Source organism: Salmo trutta, chromosome 22, assembly GCF_901001165.1.
Source record: "Salmo trutta chromosome 22, fSalTru1.1, whole genome shotgun sequence".
Taxonomy (NCBI): domain Eukaryota; kingdom Metazoa; phylum Chordata; class Actinopteri; order Salmoniformes; family Salmonidae; genus Salmo; species Salmo trutta.
The window spans coordinates 11,975,284-11,998,246 of record NC_042978.1 but is presented as its reverse complement, the minus strand read 5'-3'; the positions used below and the strand labels follow the sequence as shown (position 1 = coordinate 11,998,246).

The 22,963-nt window shown below is 42.0% G+C and overlaps 1 protein-coding gene across 1 annotated transcript in view; it reads left to right on the top strand.

Annotated features, from left to right (window-relative positions):
- Positions 1 to 22,963, top strand: part of wdr18 (WD repeat domain 18) — a 97,239-nt gene that overhangs the window by 59,933 nt on the left and 14,343 nt on the right. Inside the window, exon 8 of the mRNA XM_029706613.1 lies at positions 16,365 to 16,531. Within this exon, the coding sequence (XP_029562473.1) occupies positions 16,365 to 16,531 (167 nt within the window). The remainder of the gene's footprint in view (positions 1 to 16,364; positions 16,532 to 22,963) is intronic.

The window sequence follows — 22,963 nt, the reverse complement described above, 5'->3', positions numbered from 1 at the left end:
GTGAAATAAAGTGAAATTAAAAAAATAAAGTAGGGTGACTCTGAGTAGGGGGAATGCATGTGGCCCAAAGGAAGATGTTTTTATCTGTTAAGATAACCTCCTTGTTGCTTTTTAACCAGATAAAGAATTCTCCTGTTTTGATCAATTCGATTGAATTAGTTAGTTCAGATTTATACCATAGCATTCCCCCTGAGTCTCAGCCCTGTGTGATTCCTTTTAATTTGGTGGATGGTATGATTATCTCCCTATAACCTAGTGGACAGCCAGTGGAAACATCACCTCTGCACCATGTTTCCTGTAGTCTGGGTTTCTGCTCTTTAGCCCAAAAGCCAAATCAAATAAATAAAAAAATTGCCACATGCGCCGAATACAACAGGTGTTGACCTTACAGCGAAATGCTTACTTACAAGCCCTTAACTTATTGCTAGGCACCCCGCCAGCGGGACACCTGTCGACAACTTCCAGTGAAATTGGAGGGCGTGCAATTCAAATAAATAATCATAAAAATTATGGATATTAAACATTAAGTTACATATACACGTGTCTCATATCGGTTAAAAGCTTAAATTATTGTTAATCTAACTGCACTGTCCAGTTTACAATAGGCTTTACAGCGAAAGCATGCCATGCGATTGTTTGAGGACGGAGCCCCACATCCACATATTTTTCCACCGGCACAGGCTTCATAAAATCACAAATAGCGATTTTAAATATTCACTTTTTGAAAATCTTCCTCTGATTTGCAATCCAAAGGGTCCCAGCTACAACATTTAGTGTCGTTTTGTTAGATAAAATCCTTCTTTATATCCCAAAAGGTCTGTTTATTTGGCGCCATCGATTTGAGTAATCCACTCGTTCAACGTGCAGAGAAAGGAATCCAAAAAGCTAGCACTAAACTTTAAAACAAGTCAAAACACGTTTCTATTTAATCCACAGGTACCCTAAAGTGTAATTAAACTAATATTTCATACGGAAAGAGGTATGTTCAATAGGAAAACGATATTAGCAGGTGCGCGTCCTCTTCGTTGCACGCGCACAGTCTGATTTCCAACTCTGATTCCCAGTACCAAAACTCATAATTCTTCCTCGTTTTTGAAGAAACAAGCCTGAAACCTTGAACAAAGACTGTTGACATCTATTGGAAGCCATAGGAATTGCAATCTGGGAGCTGGATTTTGATATGCCCCTATACTTTCCATTGTAAGAGCATAGGCTCTCAATTTCTTTTCTTTTCTGGTTGGTTTTCCTTTGGATTTTCTCCTACCATATCTATTGTGTTATAGTCTCATACGTTATTTTAACATTTCTACAATCTTCAAAGTGTTTTCTATCCAATAGTACCAATTATATGCATATCCTGGCTTCTGGGCCTGAGTAACAGGCAGTTTACTTTGGGCACGTCAGTCAGGCGGAAATTGAGAAAAAGGACCCTAGTTAACCAACAATCCTTTAAAATAAGTGTTAAGTAAAAAAAAAAATTGCAGCAGTAAAATAACGAGCGAGGCTATATACAGGGGGTACCGGTATAGAGTCAATGTGCGGGGCCACCGGTTAGTCGAGGTAATATGTATATGTATGTAGGTAGAGTTAAAGTGACCATGCATAGATAATAAACAGAGTAGCAGCAGCGTAAAAGAGGGGTCTGGGTAGCCCTTTGATTAGCTATTTTGGAGTCTTATGGCTTGGGGGTAGAAGCTGTTAAGAAGCCCCTTTTGGACCTTGACTTAGCGCTCCGGTACCGCTTGCCGTGCGGTAGCAAAGAGAACAGTCTATGAATAGTGTGGCTGTAGTCTTGGACAATTTTTAGGGCCTTCCTCTGACACTGCCTGGTACAGAGGTCCTGGATGGCAGGAAGCTTGGCCCCAGTGATGTACTGGACCATACGCACTACTCTCTGTAGTTACTTGCGGTCAGAGGCCGAGCAGTTGCCATACCTGGCAGTGACGCAACCAGTCAGGATGCTCTCGATGGTGCAGCTGTAGAACTCTTTTCAGTCTCCTGAAAAGGACTTCCAGCCTTGTAAATTCCAACATGCAACGTAAAAAGATTTCATAACTGTTTTTTTTAACCTTCAAAACGAGAAACTCACAATCCAACAAGAACTATTAAAATAGGACTTTTCAATTAACGTAAACTCTTATTATGCAAATATGATTCTCTCTCGCTCTCCTCTCTGCGCTCTCTCTCTGGCTCACCCACTCAATCGCTTGGTTGCTTGCATGGTTTCTGTCTCTCTTTTTCTTCCTCCCTCTTTTTCCTTTTTTGACATTCCTCTCTCCGTGTCTCGCTCTCCGTCTCTCGCCGTCTCGCTCTCCGTCTCTCGCCGTCTCGCTCTCCGTCTCTTGCCGTCTCGCTCCTCGTCTTTCGTCTCTCGCCGTTTCGCTCTTCGTCTCGTCGTTTCTCTCGTTTCAATCACTCTCGCCGTCTCGCCCCCCCCTCTCTCGCCGTCTCGCCCCCCCTCTCTCGCCGTCTCGCCCCCCTCTCGCCGTCTCGCCCCCCCCTCTCTCGCCGTCTCGCCCCCCTCTCGCCGTCTCACCCGCCCCCTCTCGCCCCCGCCTCTCGCTCCCCCCTCTCTCGCCGTCTCGCCCGCCCCCTCTCGCCCCCCCCTCTCTCGCCATCTCTCTTTTTTCTTTGTCTGTCTGTTTGTCTTTCTTTCTTCCCCACTTGAGATTTCCCATGATGCAAATGCATTATTCAATTACCTTGTTGGCTGAAAGACTAACAAAAATTGGGACATAAAGCTGTGCTCCTTCCAAACATGAAAGTAGAGCCGCAGTTTAATTTTATTTTTTATCTGGGCTTTCATGCTCAATGAGCATGGCAATTTAGCACACCACATCAAATGTTAAAGCTTGTATAGCAGAAGGCTGAGCCTGTCCAAGTGACTTCTGATAATACAATATTCATTCTCTCGTAGATTAATCTTATTTTCTGCTGAACATCATGACAAGGTAAATAATGATCCAGCAGAAATGTTGATGCTGAATCTCAGATAAGACAGAACAAGGAGATACCTACCCACTGGCAATTTAGTTGAGAAAGCAGTTTGGTTTCCTGTCTCATGCAGGTGTTTTACATTTTTACTTTAGAGGAGCTAAACTCAAGCACCAACTCTAGTTGAAAATGGCCTGTGTAGCATCGATATAAGTCAATCATTTATTCTAATGTCAAAATGTACTAAAATTGTAAATATCATAATTTTGGTCATAAGATCAGTATCTTCCAAATCTGATATTTGTGAGATTTCGAGAAACTGGGATGATCTTTGAGGGTTGGCTTTTGATTTCAATCATGCCCATGAACACAGAATGGGAACGGGGCTAGGGAGAATTGTCATGCACAGAAAAACAGCTGGGCTGATCGCACTCTATCCAATCGTAGCAGCAGAATCAACCTAGACAGTGACACAGACCTGCCCATTGTGCAGCACCTCTAACTTGTTTACATAAGACAACACATCGCCAATGTTATGTTTGTTTAAAGAACACTTGGCCCCTCAGCCCTTTTGTTAAGTGGCCACTTGCTGATATGTTTCACTGTGATCACTTGAGTCTGCCATTGTTTTAGGCAAAATGAGAATTCAATTGAGATGTACACTTGCCACTTGTAAATATTCCAAAATTGAAAAAAACATTTGCGAGCCTCTTGTGTCACTGCGCAACCTATTTTGTAACGTGATTCGCTATGAAACACTGCCAGACAGACGCACACTCCAGACGCACACTCCGGTAATAGATAGAAAACAAAACAGTATCTCTGTACTCCAGAACAAAAAAAGCACTCATGCGCGTAGCCACTTGCCGGATAAGCTGATTTATTCAACGTAGCTTCCCTACTAGCTAGCTTAATTGACTAACAGATGGAACTTAGCTAGCGAGTGATTTTGGGGACTGATTAACAGCGTGGAGCTTGTCCGTTATTTACGATAGTTTGACAGTTTGCTGATGAAGTTGTAGACATGTTCTCAGAAATCAGTCCATACTAACAGCATGTTTCTAAGCAGTGTTGGGTTAGCTAACCGCAGCAGCAAACTCAATACTGTATGCACTGAGTGGTTTTTATGCACATTTTCTAAATTGAGAAATACTGCTCTTTCATTCACAACACCATAGCTAGATGTAAAATTGTGCGACCAATGCCTCGGCAAAAATGTCAAATCAAGGAAGGTGTAATTATCTTTTTTCAGGGCAAAGTAGCAGTAGCTATGTTGTTGCTACGGTGGCTAAAGAGGGACAAGCAAAAGCTGCCAGGGTAAGATATAGCGAATATAACACACCCACATCGAACCATACCCCCAAGATGCAAATTTAGTTGTTCTTAGTTTTTTTTATCGCTTTGGTACTATTTTCACAAGTATGTGGTGAATTTTCAAAACTCTTCGTACAAAACTCCAAACTTGTAACACGTCACATTCAAAACCTTTCATTGTGCATTCATTTTGTTTGTAGACATCTTTCACCATACAACCATTGATCCAAAATATAACTTTACTGTGAAATATACACTACCGTTCAAAAGTTTGGGGTCACTTAGAAATGTCCTTGTTTCTGAAAGAAAAGCAAAAAAAAATGTTTGCTTTCAGAAATACATTGTTAATGTTGTAAATGACTATTGTAGCTGGAAATGGCAGATTTTTTATGGAATATCTACATAGGTGTACAGAGGCCCATTATCAGCAATCATCACTCCTGTGTTCCAATGGCACGTTGTGTTAGCTAATCCAAGTTTATCATTTTAAAAGGCTAATTGATCATTAGATAACACTTTTGCAATTATGTTAGCACAGCTGGAAACTTGTGCTGATTTAAAGAAGCAATAAAACTGGCCGCCTTTAGACTAGTTGAGTATCTGGAGCATCAGCATTTGTGGGTTCGATTATAGGCTCAAAATGGCTATAAACAAAGACCTTTCTTCTGAAACTCGTCAGTCTATTCTAGTTCTTAGAAATGAAGGCTATTCCCTGTGAGAAATTGCCAAGAAACTGAAGATCTCGTACAACGCTGTGTACTCCTCCCTTCATAGAACAGCGCAAACTGGCCCAAACCAGAATAGAAAGAGGAGTGGGAGGCCCCGGTGCACAACTGAGCAAGAGGACAAGTACATTAGTGTCTAGTTTGAGAAACAGATACCTCACAAGTCCTCAGCTGGCAGCTTCATTTAAATAGTACTAGTAAAACACCAGCAACTTCATTTTGCATACATTTTTACTTTATAGGGGATGCGATTCGTTAACAAAAGAGGAGAATCATATCAAAAGCAATGTGCGAATTGCATTGTGAAAGGCAATAACTTTTTAAATGAACCTGTGAAACATGTATTTCTAGATGAAACACTGATTTTAAGTTTGGTTAAAAAGTTACTGATTTTCTTTTATGTACTTAATCAATTGAAAGTGTGCTTAGTGTTTTGAAACAACAGCCTTATTGATTATCTGAATTTGAGTTTTATACAGATTTTTGAAAATGTTCCACATAATTGTAAAAATTATACCAGAGTGATAAAAACAAAACTAATAAGCAGCAGAAAAGCCCAGGCAAAATCTGTCACAAAAAGGTGGTTCTCGGCCAAGAGAATTGAGTCAACCATGTCAGAGTTTCTTAAAATAGATTTAGACTCTGGCCGGTTTACTTCATCCCCCTCTCGCTCAATCTTATGTTAATTTAAACAGAAATTATTCAACAAATGTAACCGACTACCAAGAAGATATCCATCCAAGCTTTTTGTAGGCCTAGTTATGATTGTTAACCAATGGATGCCTTGTCTTAAGCCTTTAACCTTACATTTCACTCCCAGTACCTTATTAATTCTGCTCAGTAATGTTTGTTTTGGCTACACTATGCAAATGAGGACACTGCTTTTAATTACATTGACGTTTTGTCAGTTACACCCTCAATATCAGTGACGCGATGCCTCTTCAATCGTAAATAGAAGCAAATTCTTATGTATCCCAAGTGGTTTGTCAATCAGCGAATCGGTAATGCAGCCTCTGAGATTGACCTCCTGAGGTTAGCCAATGGAATTTAATCTCAGGAGCCCAGGAAGAAGTGTCTGAATGCAACTCCTCAAAGTGACAGGCCAAAGACGAGGGGAGCAGGCCGAGTGAAACGCGCTCAACTGCATAGTTTTGGGTCTCCACTTTCAGAGTGAAATGCCAGGCAGAGTTGCCGAGTCTATATGGCTGTGCACTTCCTAAGCAAAACTCTCCTTTGAGAGGGGATTTGGTATGCCAAGCGATTTAACAGTTAAAGGTTGCCTGCTCTGTGCATACGTCGGGGAGCGATAAATCAACACCCACCATGTTCTTTTCCTTTTTAACCTCCCTCCCCTGGCGTGAAATGACTCTGGCAGCAATCTGGGTGCGCTGATGAGGAATTACAGCTTCCCTCCCTCCCTCTGTCAATTTAGCTGCTGATGTAAAGATTTAAAGTGGGAGCGAAGATTAATGCTTTGACAAATTGGTGACTTTCCACCTTTTTGTCTTCCTGTGTCCACCCTGATAAGCTGAGACGACAGAGGTTGCCAAGGCCTGCTTCCACTATTGTAAGCACGCTATAGTTTTTGGTGGAGAAAAATGTAAGTCTTATAATAACTAAACACTGCTATAAATGACATATCTTTCAGTGTTACGTCAATGCGCAGTGTAGTAGGCTATTTGTGAATTGCATAGGTCTAATATCAAAACTGAGAGTTACTGGGACATGTTTGTGGTATTATGTTTACCGGGGTTGTACTGGTGGGTACAGGGCAGTATTGCAAGCCGTTTTGTCAAAGGCAGGAATCCAAAGGATTTACTGTACCCACTAATTCCTTTGGGTACTTTCCTCAATGTATGTTCAATCATGTAGCTGGAGCAAAAGGGGGTCTCTGTCTCACTGCCACATGTTTGTCCTACAAGCCTGGCTGAACTGGCAAACACACTCTCGATTCCCCCACCCCCTCTCCTTCTCTGCCCATTCACTCCATTTCCCTACCTTCTTTTCCAACACTTTCCCATTCGTTCAGGTTATTTATTTTGTTGACCCTTTATCCTGAACCAAATATGATTTTATCACTTTTCCTCTTCTGGAACATTGTTAACACAACAAATTTCAGCATAGTAGACCAGCCAACCTAAAAAAAACTGCTTGCTTTTTTTTTTTTTTTTTTGCTTCTTACAGTGGTTGTCCGTGCTAGATCAAACAATGATGGGATGAAGTTTGTCTGGATGTCATGTTAAATTAGGATTTTTAAGGCCATTTTCAAAGAATTAAAGGTCAAATATGGTGAAAATGGGCGTAATGGAGTTTTTTTTATTATACAGAAAATATGACAATTCATTTTTCACTACAGTTCTGACCTGTAGCGCCACCAAAGACTATTCTCAGATGACATAGACCATCTGACAAAACTGCGGGAGACCCCACTCAACCAGGAAATCTTTACCTCGTAAAATGGTGACTATCTGAGCCAGAGATATTTGAAACTCTAGGTAAAATGTATTTTTTTTACCTTTATTTAACTAGGCAAGACAGTTAAGAACACATTCTTATTTTCAATGACGGCCTAGGAACAGTGGGTTTAACTGCCTTGTTCAGGCGCAGAACGACAGATGTTTACCCTGTCAGCTCGGGGATTTGATCTAGCAACCTTTCGGTTACTAGTCTTACGCTCTAACCACTAAGCTATCTGCCGCCCTGTATGAGCAGCCAAAGGATAGTCAGATTGTGACCAAATTTACTGAACTTTTCAATATAAACAGACTTTTGAACTACTGTATGATCATACACATATTTGGATTATAGAATAAACATATTTATAGTTGCTTTAAATCATGCATATACACAGAAAATGCGTGTTTTCCATCATTTTGGTGAAACTTGGGCATTGGCGAACTGAAATACCTTTCTCAGACAGTGTAGTTCTACTCTTGTGAACAACACTTGTGAACAACCCACACTTTACCTTGTGAGGATCTGTCATTCTGGGGCAGAGATGTTGGAACAAAGGCGCCAAATGTGTAAATGCAATCAAAGTTGACATTCTTTAGGTAATGATATATTTCTGCCAAATTCACTAAATAAAACAATAAAATGTATGTACAGTACCAGTCCAAAGTAGTTCTATATTTTGACTATTTTATACATTGTAGAATAATAGTGAAGACATCAAAACTATGAAATAAAACATATGGAATCATGTAGTAACCAAAAAAGTGTTAAACAAATATATTTGAGATTCTTGAAAGTAGCCACGCTTTGCCTTTATGACAGCTTTGCACATTTTTTGTTATCGACATATCAGCATCTGGCTATTCATTACACTAGCTTGCTAGCTAGACTGGTGAGTGCTTTGTTAACTTTATTAGAAGTAGCCTACGTTTTGATAGGTGGAAAATATGCATAGCTATAGCCCCGGTGCCCAGTGATCCCGTGGGCTGCTAACCTCGCTCTCTCGCACGCTCTCTGCGCCTTGTTTGTGTGCTGTCCCTCCGGTAATGGCTCGAATAATAGGCTAGCTGGTCCGAGGTGTTTTCTAGGCAGAGACCATGCCGTTTTTTAAGATGAGGCTGTGGGCAGCTAGCATTCATACCTTATGACTGTACACTCCCAGTCAGTAATCTTTTGGACGTATGGGAAGGCTTAGGGCTGTTACGATGACCATATTACCATCAGGTCAATGCAATCAAATCAAACACTTCATGAGAGCCCTGGCATGGAGTTTGAGCGGGATAGGATCACCTGTTGTAAAACGAGAGCCAACTCGTCATAGCTGGTTGATGCATGGAATGAAATAAGTGTTCCTCTAAGCCCATGTTGCACAACATTTCTATAGGCTATGCAATTTCGTGAGAAAGTTTTGATGGCCTTTATTAAAAAGAGGAGGATCCCATCAGCTTTCTATAGACTTACTATATTTATTTCTCAACTTTCCTAATATTAAGCACATTGTTTCCCTTTACAACTGGCAAAAAATGAATCACTGGAAAAGTGTATTCCATTTGCTATTCAAGTGATTTGTTTTACCCTGTCCCTGTTCCCAATGGTACATGATAATGGACCATTCTAAATCACACATTATTTAGTATATGTAAAAACAAGATTAAATTCAGAATAGTCTGATGGTTGAAAATATTATCACTTGTGAATGTTGCCCAGAGTGTGCAGACCAAGGCATGAAACAGCGCATGCATTCTTTTTTTCTTTATCGTATTCGCATGCATCATGTCGCCTAGACCATATATGTTTTGATAAGGTTTGATAAGTTGCCAAATAACTCGTTAAGTAGCCTATAAGCCCAAGACCCCTGCAACACGGTTGGAGAGCCCATAGTCTACAGAGAGCCTAGTGAAACGTGTTCTTAGAAGCCTAGTCATTGCACAATCACATGTTAAAAAATATATATACTGCTCAAAAAAATAAAGGGAACACTTAAACAACACATCCTAGAACTGAATGAAAGAAATAATCTTATTAAATACTTTTTTCTTTACATAGTTGAATGTGCTGACAACAAAATCACACAAAAATAATCAATGGAAATCCAATTTATCAAACCATGGAGGTCTGGATTTGGAGTCACACTCAAAATTAAAGTGGAAAATCACACTACAGGCTGATCCAACTTTGATGTAATGTCCTTAAAACAAGTCAAAATGAGGCTCAGTAGTGTGTGTGTGGCCTCCACGTGCCTGTATGACCTCCCTACAACGCCTGGGCATGCTCCTGATGAGGTGGCGGATGGTCTCCTGAGGGATCTCCTCCCAGACCTGGACTAAAGCATCCGCCAACTCCTGGACAGTCTGTGGTGCAACGTGGCGTTGGTGGATGGAGCGAGACATGATGTCCCAGATGTGCTCAATTGGATTCAGGTCTGGGGAACGGGCGGGCCAGACCATAGCATCAATGCCTTCCTCTTGCAGGAACTGCTGACACACTCCAGCCACATGAGGTCTAGCATTGTCTTGCATTAGGAGGAACCCAGGGCCAACCGCACCAGCATATGGTCTCACAAGGGGTCTGAGGATCTCATCTCGGTACCTAATGGCAGTCAGGCTACCTCTGGCGAGCACATGGAGGGCTGTGCAGCCCCCCAAAAAAATGCCACCCCACACCATGACTGACCCACCACCAAACTGGTCATGCTGGAGGATGTTGCAGGCAGCAGAACATTCTCCACGGCGTCTCCAGACTCTGTCACGTCTGTCACGTGCTCAGTGTGAACCTGCTTTCATCTGTGAAGAGCACAGGGCGCCAGTGGCGAATTTGCCAATCTTGGTGTTCTCTGGCAAATGCCAAACGTCCTGCACGGTGTTGGGCTGTAAGCACAACCCCCACCTGTGGACGTCGGGCCCTCATACCACCCTCATGGAGTCTGTTTCTGACCGTTTGAGCAGACACGTGCACATTTGTGGCCTGCAGGAGGTCATTTTGCAGGGCTCTGGCAGTGCTCCTCCTGCTCCTCCTTGCACAAAGGCGGACGTAGCGGTCCTGCTGCTGGGTTGTTGCCCTCCTACGGCCTCCTCTATGTCTCCTGATGTACTGGCCAGTCTCCTGATAGCGCCTCCATGCTCTGGACACTACGCTGACAGACACAGCAAACCTTCTTGCCACAGCTCGCATTGATGTGCCATCCTGGATGAGCTGCACTACCTGAGCCACTTGTGTGGGTTGTAGACTCCGTCTCATGCTACCACTAGAGTGAAAGCACCGCCAGCATTCAAAAGTGACCAAAACATCAGCCAGGAAGCATAGGAACTGAGAAGTGGTCTGTGGTCCCCACCTGCAGAACCACTCCTTTATTGGGGGTGTCTTGCTAATTGCCTATAATTTCCACCTGTTGTCTATTCCATTTGCACAACAGCATGTGAAATTTATTGTCAATCAGTGTTGCTTCCTAAGTGGACAGTTTGATTTCACAGAAGTGTGATTGACTTGGAGTTACATTGTTGTTTAAGTGTTCCCTTTATTTTTTTGAGTAGTGTATAAATAGAGTTTTGAATTTTATTAACACAGAGTACCCGCATGTGCGCATTCCCTCTGAAATCGTTTGATTGTAATATCCTTTCTATTTTATTCAGCTATGTTCAATTGTCTTACTATAAAATAATAGCACAGGAATTATAAGCAAATCTTGCCTGCTAAATGAACTAGTGTAGCCCACAGCCATATGGCATAGCCAGATCAGGGCCTAACATAAGGACTCAGAATATGCTATTCTGTTCTTCTGAAATAGGCTACATATTCTTCACATCATAATGTTTCTTTAGATCTACCTAAAATAAATTATAGATTTTTTTTTTGTGATGGCATAGGCTATGTTAAATGGATTTATTAGACTTTTCAAAATGTAGATGTTCCAAAGGTCCGCATCAGTGGCGTGTAGGCTATGCATGGATGCCGGAGATGCTGAACATATTTCTTTGAAATAACGGTCAATCAGCATTTAGACTGGCAGTTATTTGCATGACCGCCACAGCCCTAGGTAGGCTAGTCCCCTAGATAGGCATTGAGTTCGACAGCTAACGGGTTGTATGTTGAATGAACAAGCACTGATCAATCCATCCCTGCCTCTCATGTTTTTGCATTACAAACGGCTGGTTATTATTATGATATTACAGCTGTGATGAATAAGCCAATACCTTGCAAATCACCTTGTCTATTTATCACGCTATCGAAAATGTTGTGACGTGTAATTTGATTGTCAGAACGTTTTGTTGCAAAATAATGTCACAGGATAGCTACATTGTCTAAAATGCTGAACACGTGTGCAATATTTGCTGTGCCAGTGCCATAGAGATGACACCGATATGTTCTATGGAAAATGCACTCCGTGGTTCCCCTAGAGATCTGTCACAGAGCAATTGTTTCAGAATGCCTCTAAAAATGCACATAAAAAGGTGTTTTCAAAATGAGGCGAAATGAGATTGCTATTGGTTGTGAATAGGCTCCCGGGTGGTTGAGTTTTGCAACAGTTTGCCCTGTTAAAATGTGTCACACCCTTTTGAGGAGTAGCATTAATCCTGGAGCGCTTTCCATTGGGTGTTTTATCTGCCCTCGATAGATTAGAATTACAGTGTCAGCTTGTGTACAGTCCACGCTCCCTCAAGGTGTCCATATTCAACTCATGAATAGTTTCTCTTTTCCACAGGTGTTTATTTTTCAGTCTATGATGCTAACTAAGCGGGGCCAGTTAATTAGATTGCATGGGCCTACTGAGGGAACCTTTTGTTTTTATTGAGGTATTTGTCTTCTTGACTGCAATAATTTTACAGTGAAGCTCAGCCAACTACGCCAACGCACGACTGGCAATTTGTTCCAGTCGGCACTTTTTGGGTCTGTGTTTAGCGTCTCAAGAGACAGGAAGTTAATTCGCGTTTGCATATGCAATGCCGTTTGATGCTATATCCTACGTCAATTTGAATGATTCCATTTTTCTTTTCGATCTCTGACTCGCACTCTCTTTCTTTCACTGCCCCTCTCTCTAATCTCAGGGAATTACATGAGAATGTAATGTAGGATGGATAGCTGCGGGCTGATTTAATCCTGCCAAAAAGTCAAGTCTTCTCATAAAGTTAGAATGGCTAACAATGTTTTGACCATTTTCACTCAAGTCAAGTGTGATTACTCCTGGGCTACAACACCCAAAGACTTATTCACGGAACTTGAAAGATTACCCTGATTACCTTCTCTTACGATGCATCGGAGACAAAATGGATGTGCGTAGAGCGTACTCCACTGTGCGATACAGAGCTGATTAATGTCAACCTAATAGTGCGATGAGGGATGTTCCAAATGGATGTTGATGACTTAATGAAAAACAAACGTTGTGAAATGACTAATCTCGACTAATGAATGCTGGCCTCCAGCCAGCTAGGATGGACGAGATATATAAGAAAGATATCTACGCTTTCAAGGACCAGTCAAGCACATATGGTCGCCTAGTGGTTAGAGTGTTGGGCCAGTAACCAAAAGGTCAAACCAAAAGGTTCGAATCCCCGACCCTACAAGGTGAAACATTTTCTGTAAGTCGCTCTGAATATTACTGTTATTGAGTGACACGGACTACTACTGTATATACGAAACTCAGATCTATTTATTTATCAGTTTGGTCTGAGTTGTTTTCCTTTTAAACTGGGATTTTAAAGTTCGTCTTAATATCAAATTCACATGTTCTTTACGCTATTATAAAAATGAATTAAGGTTACAAGACAGCAAGTATGTCTGCCATACCTGATGTATCATACCTTTTTAGTGGGCATGGCCAATGGTGCGGTCTCCGATCTGAGATCAAATGTTGCTTTAAAGCATGGCCAATGGTGCGGTCTCCGATCTGAGATAAAATGTTGCTTTAAAGCATGGCCAATGGTGCGGTCTCCGATCTCAAATCAAATGTATTTATATAGCCCTTCGTACATCAGCTGATATCTCAAAGTGCTGTACAGAAACCCAGCCTAAAACCCCAAACAGCAAGCAATGCATGTGAAAGAAGCACGGTGGCTAGGAAAAACTCCCTAGGAAAAACTCCTTAGAAAGGCCAAAAACCTAGGAAGAAACCATAGAGAGGAACCAGGCTATGAGGGGTGGCCAGTCCTCTTCTGGCTGTGCCGGGTGGATATTATAACAGAATATGGTCAAGATGTTAAAATGACCAGCATGGTCAAATAATAATAATCATAGTAGTTGTCGAGGGTGCAACAAGCACATCCGGTGAACAGGTCAGGGTTCCATAGCCGCAGGCAGAACAGTTGAAACTGGAGCAGCAGCACAGCCAGGTGGACTGGGGACAGCAAGGAGTCATCATGCCAGGTAGTCCTGAGGCATGGTCCTAGGGCTCAGGTCCTCTGAGAGAAAGAAAGAAAGAAAGAAAGAAAGAGAGAATTAGAGAGAGCATATTTAAATTCACACAGGACACCGGATAAGACAAGAGAAATACTCCAGATGTAACAGACTGACCCTAGCCCCCCGACACATAAACTACTGCAGCATAAATACTGGAGGCTGAGACAGGAGGGATCAGAAGACACTGTGGCCCCATCCGATGATACCCCCGGACAGGGCCAAACAGGCAGGATATAACCCCACCCACTTTGCCAAAGCTCAGCCCCCACACCACTAGAGGGATGTCTCCAACCACCAACTTACCGTCCTAAGACAAGGCCGAGTATAGCCCACAAAGATCTGAGATAAAATGTTGTTTTAAAGCAAATTTCCTGCAATTCTTCACATTTTGACATGGCTTATGCTGTGTTCTTATGCCATCTGAGTGACTCAAATAACAAAAGTTTTTTATTTTGGCGATTGTTAGTTCTCAAATATTATCTTATTTAAAAAAGATATAGCTCCATTATATTTTCTACGTACTTTATATCTGGCTTTAGTCGTTTAAGTTTACCATCCCAATTTTGTATTTTTTTTTATCTGCAGCGGCCCACCGCTACTAAATAAATATAGGGGAAACACTGATGATAAACCAAAAATTATCGACACCGACCTTACCGATCACTTATCGCAAGCATTTTGCTGAAGTTATTCATTACGATAAGGTGCCTATACTAAAGCAATGTGAAATTTGTAATTAAATAAGTTTGCTAATATGGGTGATTGTTAATTGGACCATTGATGGCTGCAACTATCAAACTAGTAGGGCTAGTTTAAAGGATAATTTTAAACTGTTGTGCACAATGTTATAAACGTATCGTTCTATTTATCGTTATCGCATCAATTCAGGCAATTTATCAACATATGGTTTTTATCCATATCGCCCAGCTCTATGTGGTATAAACCACATTATTGTGGGAGCACCTCCTCTAAGAGTGTGAATTAGGCTGTTTGAAAAGGTTTGAATCCTAAGCAACCTGCCTACACAAGTTTAAAGTACAATACACCAACATACAGTGAGGGGGAAAAAGTATTTGATCCCCTGCTGATTTTGTACGTTTGCCCACTGATAAAGAAAGGAACAGTCTATAATTTTAATGGTAGGTTTATTTGAACAGTGAGAGACAGAATAACAACAAAAAAATCCAGAAAAACGCATGTCAAAAATGTTATAAATTTATTTGCATTTTAATGAGGGAAATAAGTATTTGACCCCTCTGCAAAACATGACTTGGTCAAATAGATAAACCTAGCCTTGGTTTATCATACATTTAGATCCATTCTGACTTAGTGTATTGCAACTCTATTTTAGCCTGGACCTTTTTTTCTCTTTTGGTAATGTGGAAAAGGAGTCACCATAGGAGCTCAGTGGCGCAATGATTTGTGATTATGGTCCTCTCTGCGCTGAGATGGCTGTCACCTAAGGCCATCAGTTGGAATTAGTCTATGTCAGAGCCCCCATCGAATTTATATTCTCTCCATTAGTTTCTTGTGAACTAGCGCTCGATTCGGGGCATGCAGAAGATACCTGGATGCCCCTGCTGAAATCCCCCCTCCCCGTCCAGACGCCAATACCCTGGGGAAGATGTTTCTATCCTGGCGGACAGATGGGCAATTCGGATGATTTGATGGCCGCTTGTGGAAGACTGACAGTAATAGGCAAATAAAAGATTGTCTGTTTGAGTTTAAGAGCACTAAAGCTCATGTAAGTGTTGTCATCGTAAAAAAAAAAATATTGACAGGAAGTGGGCTTTGTCGGAAAGTTATTCTTTCCGTTTTAGAAAGCAAAGCTCTGCCTTAAGTAAGGAAGGCCAGTCAAAGGGATGTGGGCCGAGTAGAGATTTCTAGTTCAAGTCCTCGATTCCCCCCCTCTTTACTTTCATCTTTCCTCATTCCCTTCAGGCAGGTGAGGTTTGCAGGTTGGCGACGTGCTGCTTCGATTCCTTAGAAGCACTTCAACTTTCATGTGAAGGTTCACGATGTAGATGGCTTGCTGGATGTATGGACGTAGTAGAAAACGACAGCTCATGCTTGCTTTCCAAAGCGCTTGACAGCACAAACTCATCAAAAGTACAGAAGCTTGGATCTATTTCGCCCCCATCACTGTAAGAAGCCTGGGTGCTCCTCGACCTTGGTGCGTTTAAAAAAAATAAAAATAATAATAATCAACTCCTCAAAGCGAAGAGTGGGAGAGTGTTCTCTTAAGCTTTTTAATGGGAAACGAGAGCCGTGTTTTCCGGGTATCTCGTTACGCTCAGCATCAATGACACTGTTCAAAGTCTCTTGTAAAACTCTGACCATGCCCCAGTTATGGCGGATGTGAACACGGTGGGGGGAGGGAGGGAATGATGGAGCACATAAAGAAAACGTCTCCCCCACTTAGATAATTACAAGGGGGGGGGCTGAGGGTGTTCATGTTCATCTCTTTTTCTTTCCTGCTCTCCCTCCTTTCGCCAGTTCTGCCTGTGCCCTTCTCTCTCCTTACTCTTACTCCTCTCTCCCTCACAGGTCCAGTCACAAATGCCCTCATCATCCCTGCCCCTGCCAACATGTTCCTGCCTGACAGCCGCCCGGGCATCCTCCTGCCCCGCTTCAGCCGCCACCTCAACCCCTCAGAACAGGGCGAGGGCGTGGAGACCGGAGGAGTGTGCCTGCGCCTGGCCCCCCACACCCAGGTCATAATTTTTGGTTTATCATCAGTGTTTCCCCTATATTTATTTAGTAGTGGTGGGCCGCCGTGGCTATATCGTTGCCGCTGTGATTTTAAAAGGGAATGAGAAGGTAAGGTATTTTAATCTGAATTTGTTCGATGTTTGTCCGTTATAAGCAGCTGTCCCATCACTGATATCACGGGACAATCATGAGCACGACCTGGCAGTTTATTTACATACCTGGTGTCAATAACTCCTGCAATGAATCCATGCCTTGAGGGGATTAGAATTGAAGCATATGTATAGTAAGCATCTGTTTTTGCTTACTGTAGGTAACTTTACTTCTCCCCGTAACCACCCACTCTAAATGAATTGCTGCAATGTGGTGACGAGACAGCTGTTAGTGGCACGGAATCCTGGCAGTGTCAAAATCCATTACACAAGGCTATATGAAATGGTAATGGAGGGGTCTTTGAATTACCTACCACCTGCCCACTCAGGGTTTCTACCCTTCGCTTACCACTGTGCTGGCCCAGTTTCTCCCCTCCTATCACTCTCTCTCTCTCTCCCCTTCCCTCGCTTTCTCATAGGTCGCCTATTTCCATAATGGCTAATCTCGGAGCTGCTGGGTTTATAGCTGTCGCTGTCGAGAAATGAGCTTTTCACCCGTGCTCCGAAAGCCAAAGAAACACAGAGAATTATAAGGAAAAATATATTAATACTAATAGGATTTCCCCCCCAAAAAACGATATTGCCGTCGTGCCCCCGGGCCACGCCCGTCATCACAACACACTATTTCTGTTCGTGCTCCGTGCTGCGTGCAAATTACACCGCAAACAATTCCAAATTATTACTTTTTCGTTTTCCTTGTTATTTGCTTTCTTCTGGCGTGTGTACATGGGTCTGTAGGTGTGTTTGTCTGTGTGCATGAGTGCCTGCACATGAACGTGTGTGCGAATGTGCTGCTACACTGCAGAAAGTGGAGAAGTCATTCCACTGTCACAAGTGCTGAGTGATTAACTGAAATGTCTGTTATTTTTCCGTTTTTAAACAACTAATTGACCAACGTAGGTTCAATTATTTCAATTCCATTTTGTTTTTTTTACTGTGCGCGCATTTCACAGTTTCAATAGAGATAGATCAGATCAAGCCTGAACTGTGCAATGTAGTAGGGAGTTGTAGTTTCCAACAGGCCAATATTCTACATAGTTCAACGCAGAAAACGTGGTCATTAACTACAATGACCATAATCCATTGTGTGCCTACTTGTCCCGTCTGTGTGTTTCTTCTATGTTAGGTTAGTGTGGGGCACACTAACCTCCCGTGTGGCGCAGTGGTCTAAGACACTGCATCTTAGTGCAAGAGGTGTTTGATAGTTGGTATTTGGTATTCACCAGTCATAAAAGTATGTCATATTTACTTTGAAGAACTACTACTATGTTCTACTTGTGATTTTTATCAGACAGCATAGCCAGCAGCTCTATAGAGATGAGATGATGACTTGGAATGAAATAATAAAATCATTAAATAAAACAAATGTAATATACACAATTGAAAGACTTTATTGAGGGAGAGTAATGTGAATAAATCATGGTTACCCAAATAATGCAGAGTGCATTTATTGTAAAAAAAAATATATATGTAACTATTAGACATCGAAAACCATGATTTATTTTTTCATAATCGAACCGACCTCAAACACTAAACTCTCAGCACCAACCGTCACAAGCTGTGTGGGTGCCGGTGGCTTGCCCTCAGATGAACCAGAGGCCGGTCTGGCCCGGGTCCAGAGAAGAGAGGGAGCGAGCGAGAGAACCCATTAGCGAGCTGGCTGCCTGGGGTGAAAGGTCAGGAAGGGGAGATAAAGCCATGCTGCGGGACAGTCACTCTCCAGGGGGGTTCCTCTGGAACAGAGAGGTTGGGGTGATTCCCTGTGGCTTCTCTGGCAGGGGGTAGGGTTGGGGTATCTCCATGTAAGGCTAATTGGACAGTTCCTCTGGGGTGGGGGCAGAGTACTGCGTTCAAGGGAAGATTAAGGAAACGGGTAGATAACACAAATGGCGATAGGAAGGGTTTTATCTCCTCTCATTGAGGAACAGCTGATGGGTGTGGGAAGGAGCTGAGACTGTGTGTGTGGGGCGCTGTTGTGTCGGGGAGCATGGTATTGACCTACACTACATTGCCAAAAGTATGTGGACACTGCTCTTCGAACATCTCATTCCAAAATCATGGCCATTAATATGGAGTTGGTCCTCCATTTGCTGCTATAACAGCCTCCACTCTTCTGGGAAGGATTTCCACTAGATGTTGGAACATTTCTGCGGGGACTTGCTTCCATTCAGCCACAATCATTTGTGAGGACGGGCAGTCAAGTTCTTCTACACCGATCTCGACAAACCATTTCTGTATGGACCTCGCTTTGTGCACGGGGGCGTTGTTATGCTGAAACAGGAAAGGGCCTTCCACAAACTGTTATATTTCAATATTTTGTTTCCCCTGTACACACTTTAATTTCCAGTGCATTCACAGTTAATTACTGATCTTTGAAATAAACCCTGTTTATTAATAAACCCAATAAACCCATGTTTATGCAGTGACCTAGACAGCTGCGGGTCAGCATATTAAAAAGTAAATACCTGTACACTTACCTGTGAACTCCCAGTTGCGCACACGTACAGTCGGGCCTGAATTTATTGACACCTTTTGATAAAGATGAGCAAAATTGACTGTATAAAATAAATAATTAAAATACTGAGCTATATTGTATGCTCCAAAATATAGGGAAGTTATAATATCAAAAAGTGTGTGTGTGTGTGTCCCCGCTTCACAGTGGGATTCGATAAACTATTAACGTCCATTGCTATATCAACGGTGTGGAGATCATTACAGCCTAAATTACCTTTTCATCTCCGCTATGCAAACGAGGCTGCTTTCCGCAGCAATTATGCTGTTTAAACAAGTTTTGTTTAGCTAATAGAATGGAAAACATTACTTCAAACGACTTTTGGGTACCTTGTTAAGATTACAACAGCATGAAATCAATGTCTTTAAACGTTGCTACTTTTCTGGGAAATAGCAAAGAAAACGTGTAATCTGCTTGACACATTGTTACTTACCTTACAGATCACAAAGTCTGTTCATTTCCACTTCATTCATATGCAAATTATTTAGATTCTTATGCTGGTATGTCTGGCTGGCATGTTTTAATTTGAACCTGCCCTTCCCTACACTGAAATGCTATTATTTCAGTCATCCTCTATTATGATTCAGTGCACTCTTGTGGTTGAATATATATGTATCTATTGTAGGTCCCAGGATACAACAATGAATAATGTGGAATTTATAAATACCATCAAAGGATAGCTTACAACTTAAAAATAATGAACACCTTGTGAAACAGCTGTGAATACCAACCTGGAAATATTGAAGATTATAATATATAAACTGATCTTTTTTGTTGTGGAAAAGTTGTCATTCATTTATTTTCAGATTTTGATTGTATACTCACATGGCAATCATATACAAAAATACTGAATTCTGGTGTTTGGAATATAGAGGGGGTGAGAGGTTCTGTCAGTCTCGGAAGGGGGACTTGAAGAGGGAGACTGCAATGTTCAGGCACTGCTGCTCTCTTTGTTCTGAGTGTTTGCAGTGCTAGTGTTTTTAGTTCATCTGTGTATCTCACATTATGTGCCCAGTATGATAGAGCAAGAAAACGTTCTCAGCAGATAATGACAACATGACAACAGTAGCCGTAGATGATGTAATGAAAAGTTGGTGGGTGGTTAGTAATGGAGGACATCCGGTGGATCCACATGTGTTAGGCAGAACCCCTAGGTCCTGGAGAACTGGAGCAGAGTTCAAGGGAACATGGTAGGAAACAGTGATGTAAACAAGCAAACACACAGGTTAAACTTTACTGTGAGACAATTTGATGTAGAGATATGTACTTTTAAACAGTTTTGGAAGGTATAGCCTACAAGCTGGTCCCCCTCCGACTCAGAGCACAGAAAATCAGACTGATCCGAACTCACTGGCTCTGGTGGATGGGATACCGCTTGGGGGGGTTTAAGTGATCTGAAAATACATTATACAAAAATAGCAATAGACAAACAATAACACTAAGTCAATCACATTTGAAAGACTACAGTATATGCAATAATTGAATATATAATTGCATTGTTTACCTCAAGTCAACAGCTGCGGCTCCCGTCCAATCTCGGAGGCCTGGACGCTGCTGTTGTGTGCAAAGACAATTACCTTCAGGTTGTTCTCCTCCTGGTACCCGTCAAGGGACTTGCCCATGGCAGTCTTGAGTGTCTGGTTAGTCCATTTATCCAAACCTGGAGGAGGGGGTAGGAAAGGGATATCTATTGACAATGTAAGATATTGAAATATATCTGATTATGTAACATGAAAAAACAAAAACAAATTGTAAAAAATAAATAAAACAAACCATTGGTGACAAAATAGAACCTATAACACCCGTACCTTACTCCAGCGTTCATGACCTCGGTCACTCAAGATGGACCTCGGGAGAACCGTGGGTGTTGAAGATGTCCGTCATTGCCTTGGAGGTGGCCTCGCCAGTGTCGTCGTTTTTTTACATCCATCGCGCTGGAGGAGATGGCTGCCATTTTACAGGCTCCTAACAAATTGTGCTATTGTGTATTTTTTTCGCGTTATTTATAACTTATTTTGTTCATAATGTTTCTGCCACTGTCTCCTATGACCGAAAATAGCTTCTTGATATTAGGACAGAGATTACTCACCTCGTACTGGACAAAGATCCTTCGGACGCGAAGGATTTACTTCAGACACCCGACAAGGCCCGGGGTGCTTTGTACGGATCTGACGGCAAGTGAGTAATCTCCCTCTACCATCAGTCCTATTAGCCACCGTGCAAACATTGTATAACAAAATGTATGAGCTCCGATCAAGACTATCCTACCAACGTGACATAAATACTGCAATATCTTGTGTTTCACCGAGTCGTGACTGAGCGACGACATGGATAACATACAGCTGGCTGGGTTTTCGGTCCATTGGCAAGATTGAACAGCTGCCTCCGGTAAGACGAGGGGTGGCGGTCTGTGTTTTTGTAAATAACAGCTGGTGCAAAAAATCTAATGTTAAGGAAGTCTCGAGGTTTTGCTCGCCTGAGGTAGAGAATCTCATGATAAGCTGTAGACCACACTATTTATCAAGAGTTTTCATGTATATTATTCGTAGCTGTCTATTTACAACCACAAACCGATGCTGGCACTAAGACGGCACTCAATGAACAAACAAGAAAATGCTTATCCAGAGGCGACACCCCTAGTGGCTGGGGACTTTAATGCAGGGGAACTTAAATCTGTTTTGCCTAATTTCTACCAGCATGTTACATGTGAAACCAGAGAGAGAAAAAAACTCTGATCACTGACAACGATGAGGCAGCATATAGGGAGGCGGTGCCAGGATAACAACCTCTCCCTCAACGTGATCGAGACAAAGGAGATGATTCTGGACTACAGAAAAGGAGGGCGGAGCACGCCCCCATTAACATCGACGGGGCTGTAGTGGAGCAGGTTGAGAGCTTCAAGTTCCTTGGTATCCACATCACCAACGAACTATCATGGTCCAAACACACCAAGGCTAAAACTCATCGAATCCCATTGTGACGAGGAATTTCCTCATCTTTATCAAGAGCGCCAATAATTTCAGACCCCACTGTATGTCTGACGCAGCACAACTACTTGGAATTCCTGTCCTTTGTATCACATGTTTTTTTCCAGACACAATAGCCCTAGGATTTACTTTCATTTCTTGTCTAGTGCACCTAGGTAAAGTATAGACCTACTGTGTGGAATGTTGTGCACTAATTTGCCCCACTCTAAATGGTTATTTTATTCCTTCTGTAATTGGAACTCTGGTAAAAGTCTGTCCATGAAATAAACAATTTATTGCGCTCAACTTTCTGTACCCAGCAGCAGAATGGAAACTGAGAATGGAAACCAAAAGTGGTGAATCAAGGATAGAACGAATCTTAATTTGAGGGGCGGGGCCCTCAGCTGTTATAATACCTGCTCCGCTCTAAACGAAGACAGAGCTGTCATCTTTAACCGGTTTAAGTACTTGTAGATGAACAGATTTATCAAAACTATTCAGGAAAAATAACAAAGGCTCTCTTGTAGGACAATATTAAATGAAAAGGTAAATATTTTTGCTATACCCTATTGAATGATTTTGCGCTAACAATCATGCCTATCAGGTAGGCCTAAATAATATAAAATGCCATGTTAATTCATAGTTATTACAATTACGTTATTGTTGGGCACCGATTTACTTGTGATATTATAAGGGCCATCAAATAAATGTTCCGTTTAATTCATTTTCAGGTAATACAGTCTCTATTGTGGACCTCACCATCACATTGTTAAATGGGGAAAAACACTCCCTGAGGGTGCATACAGG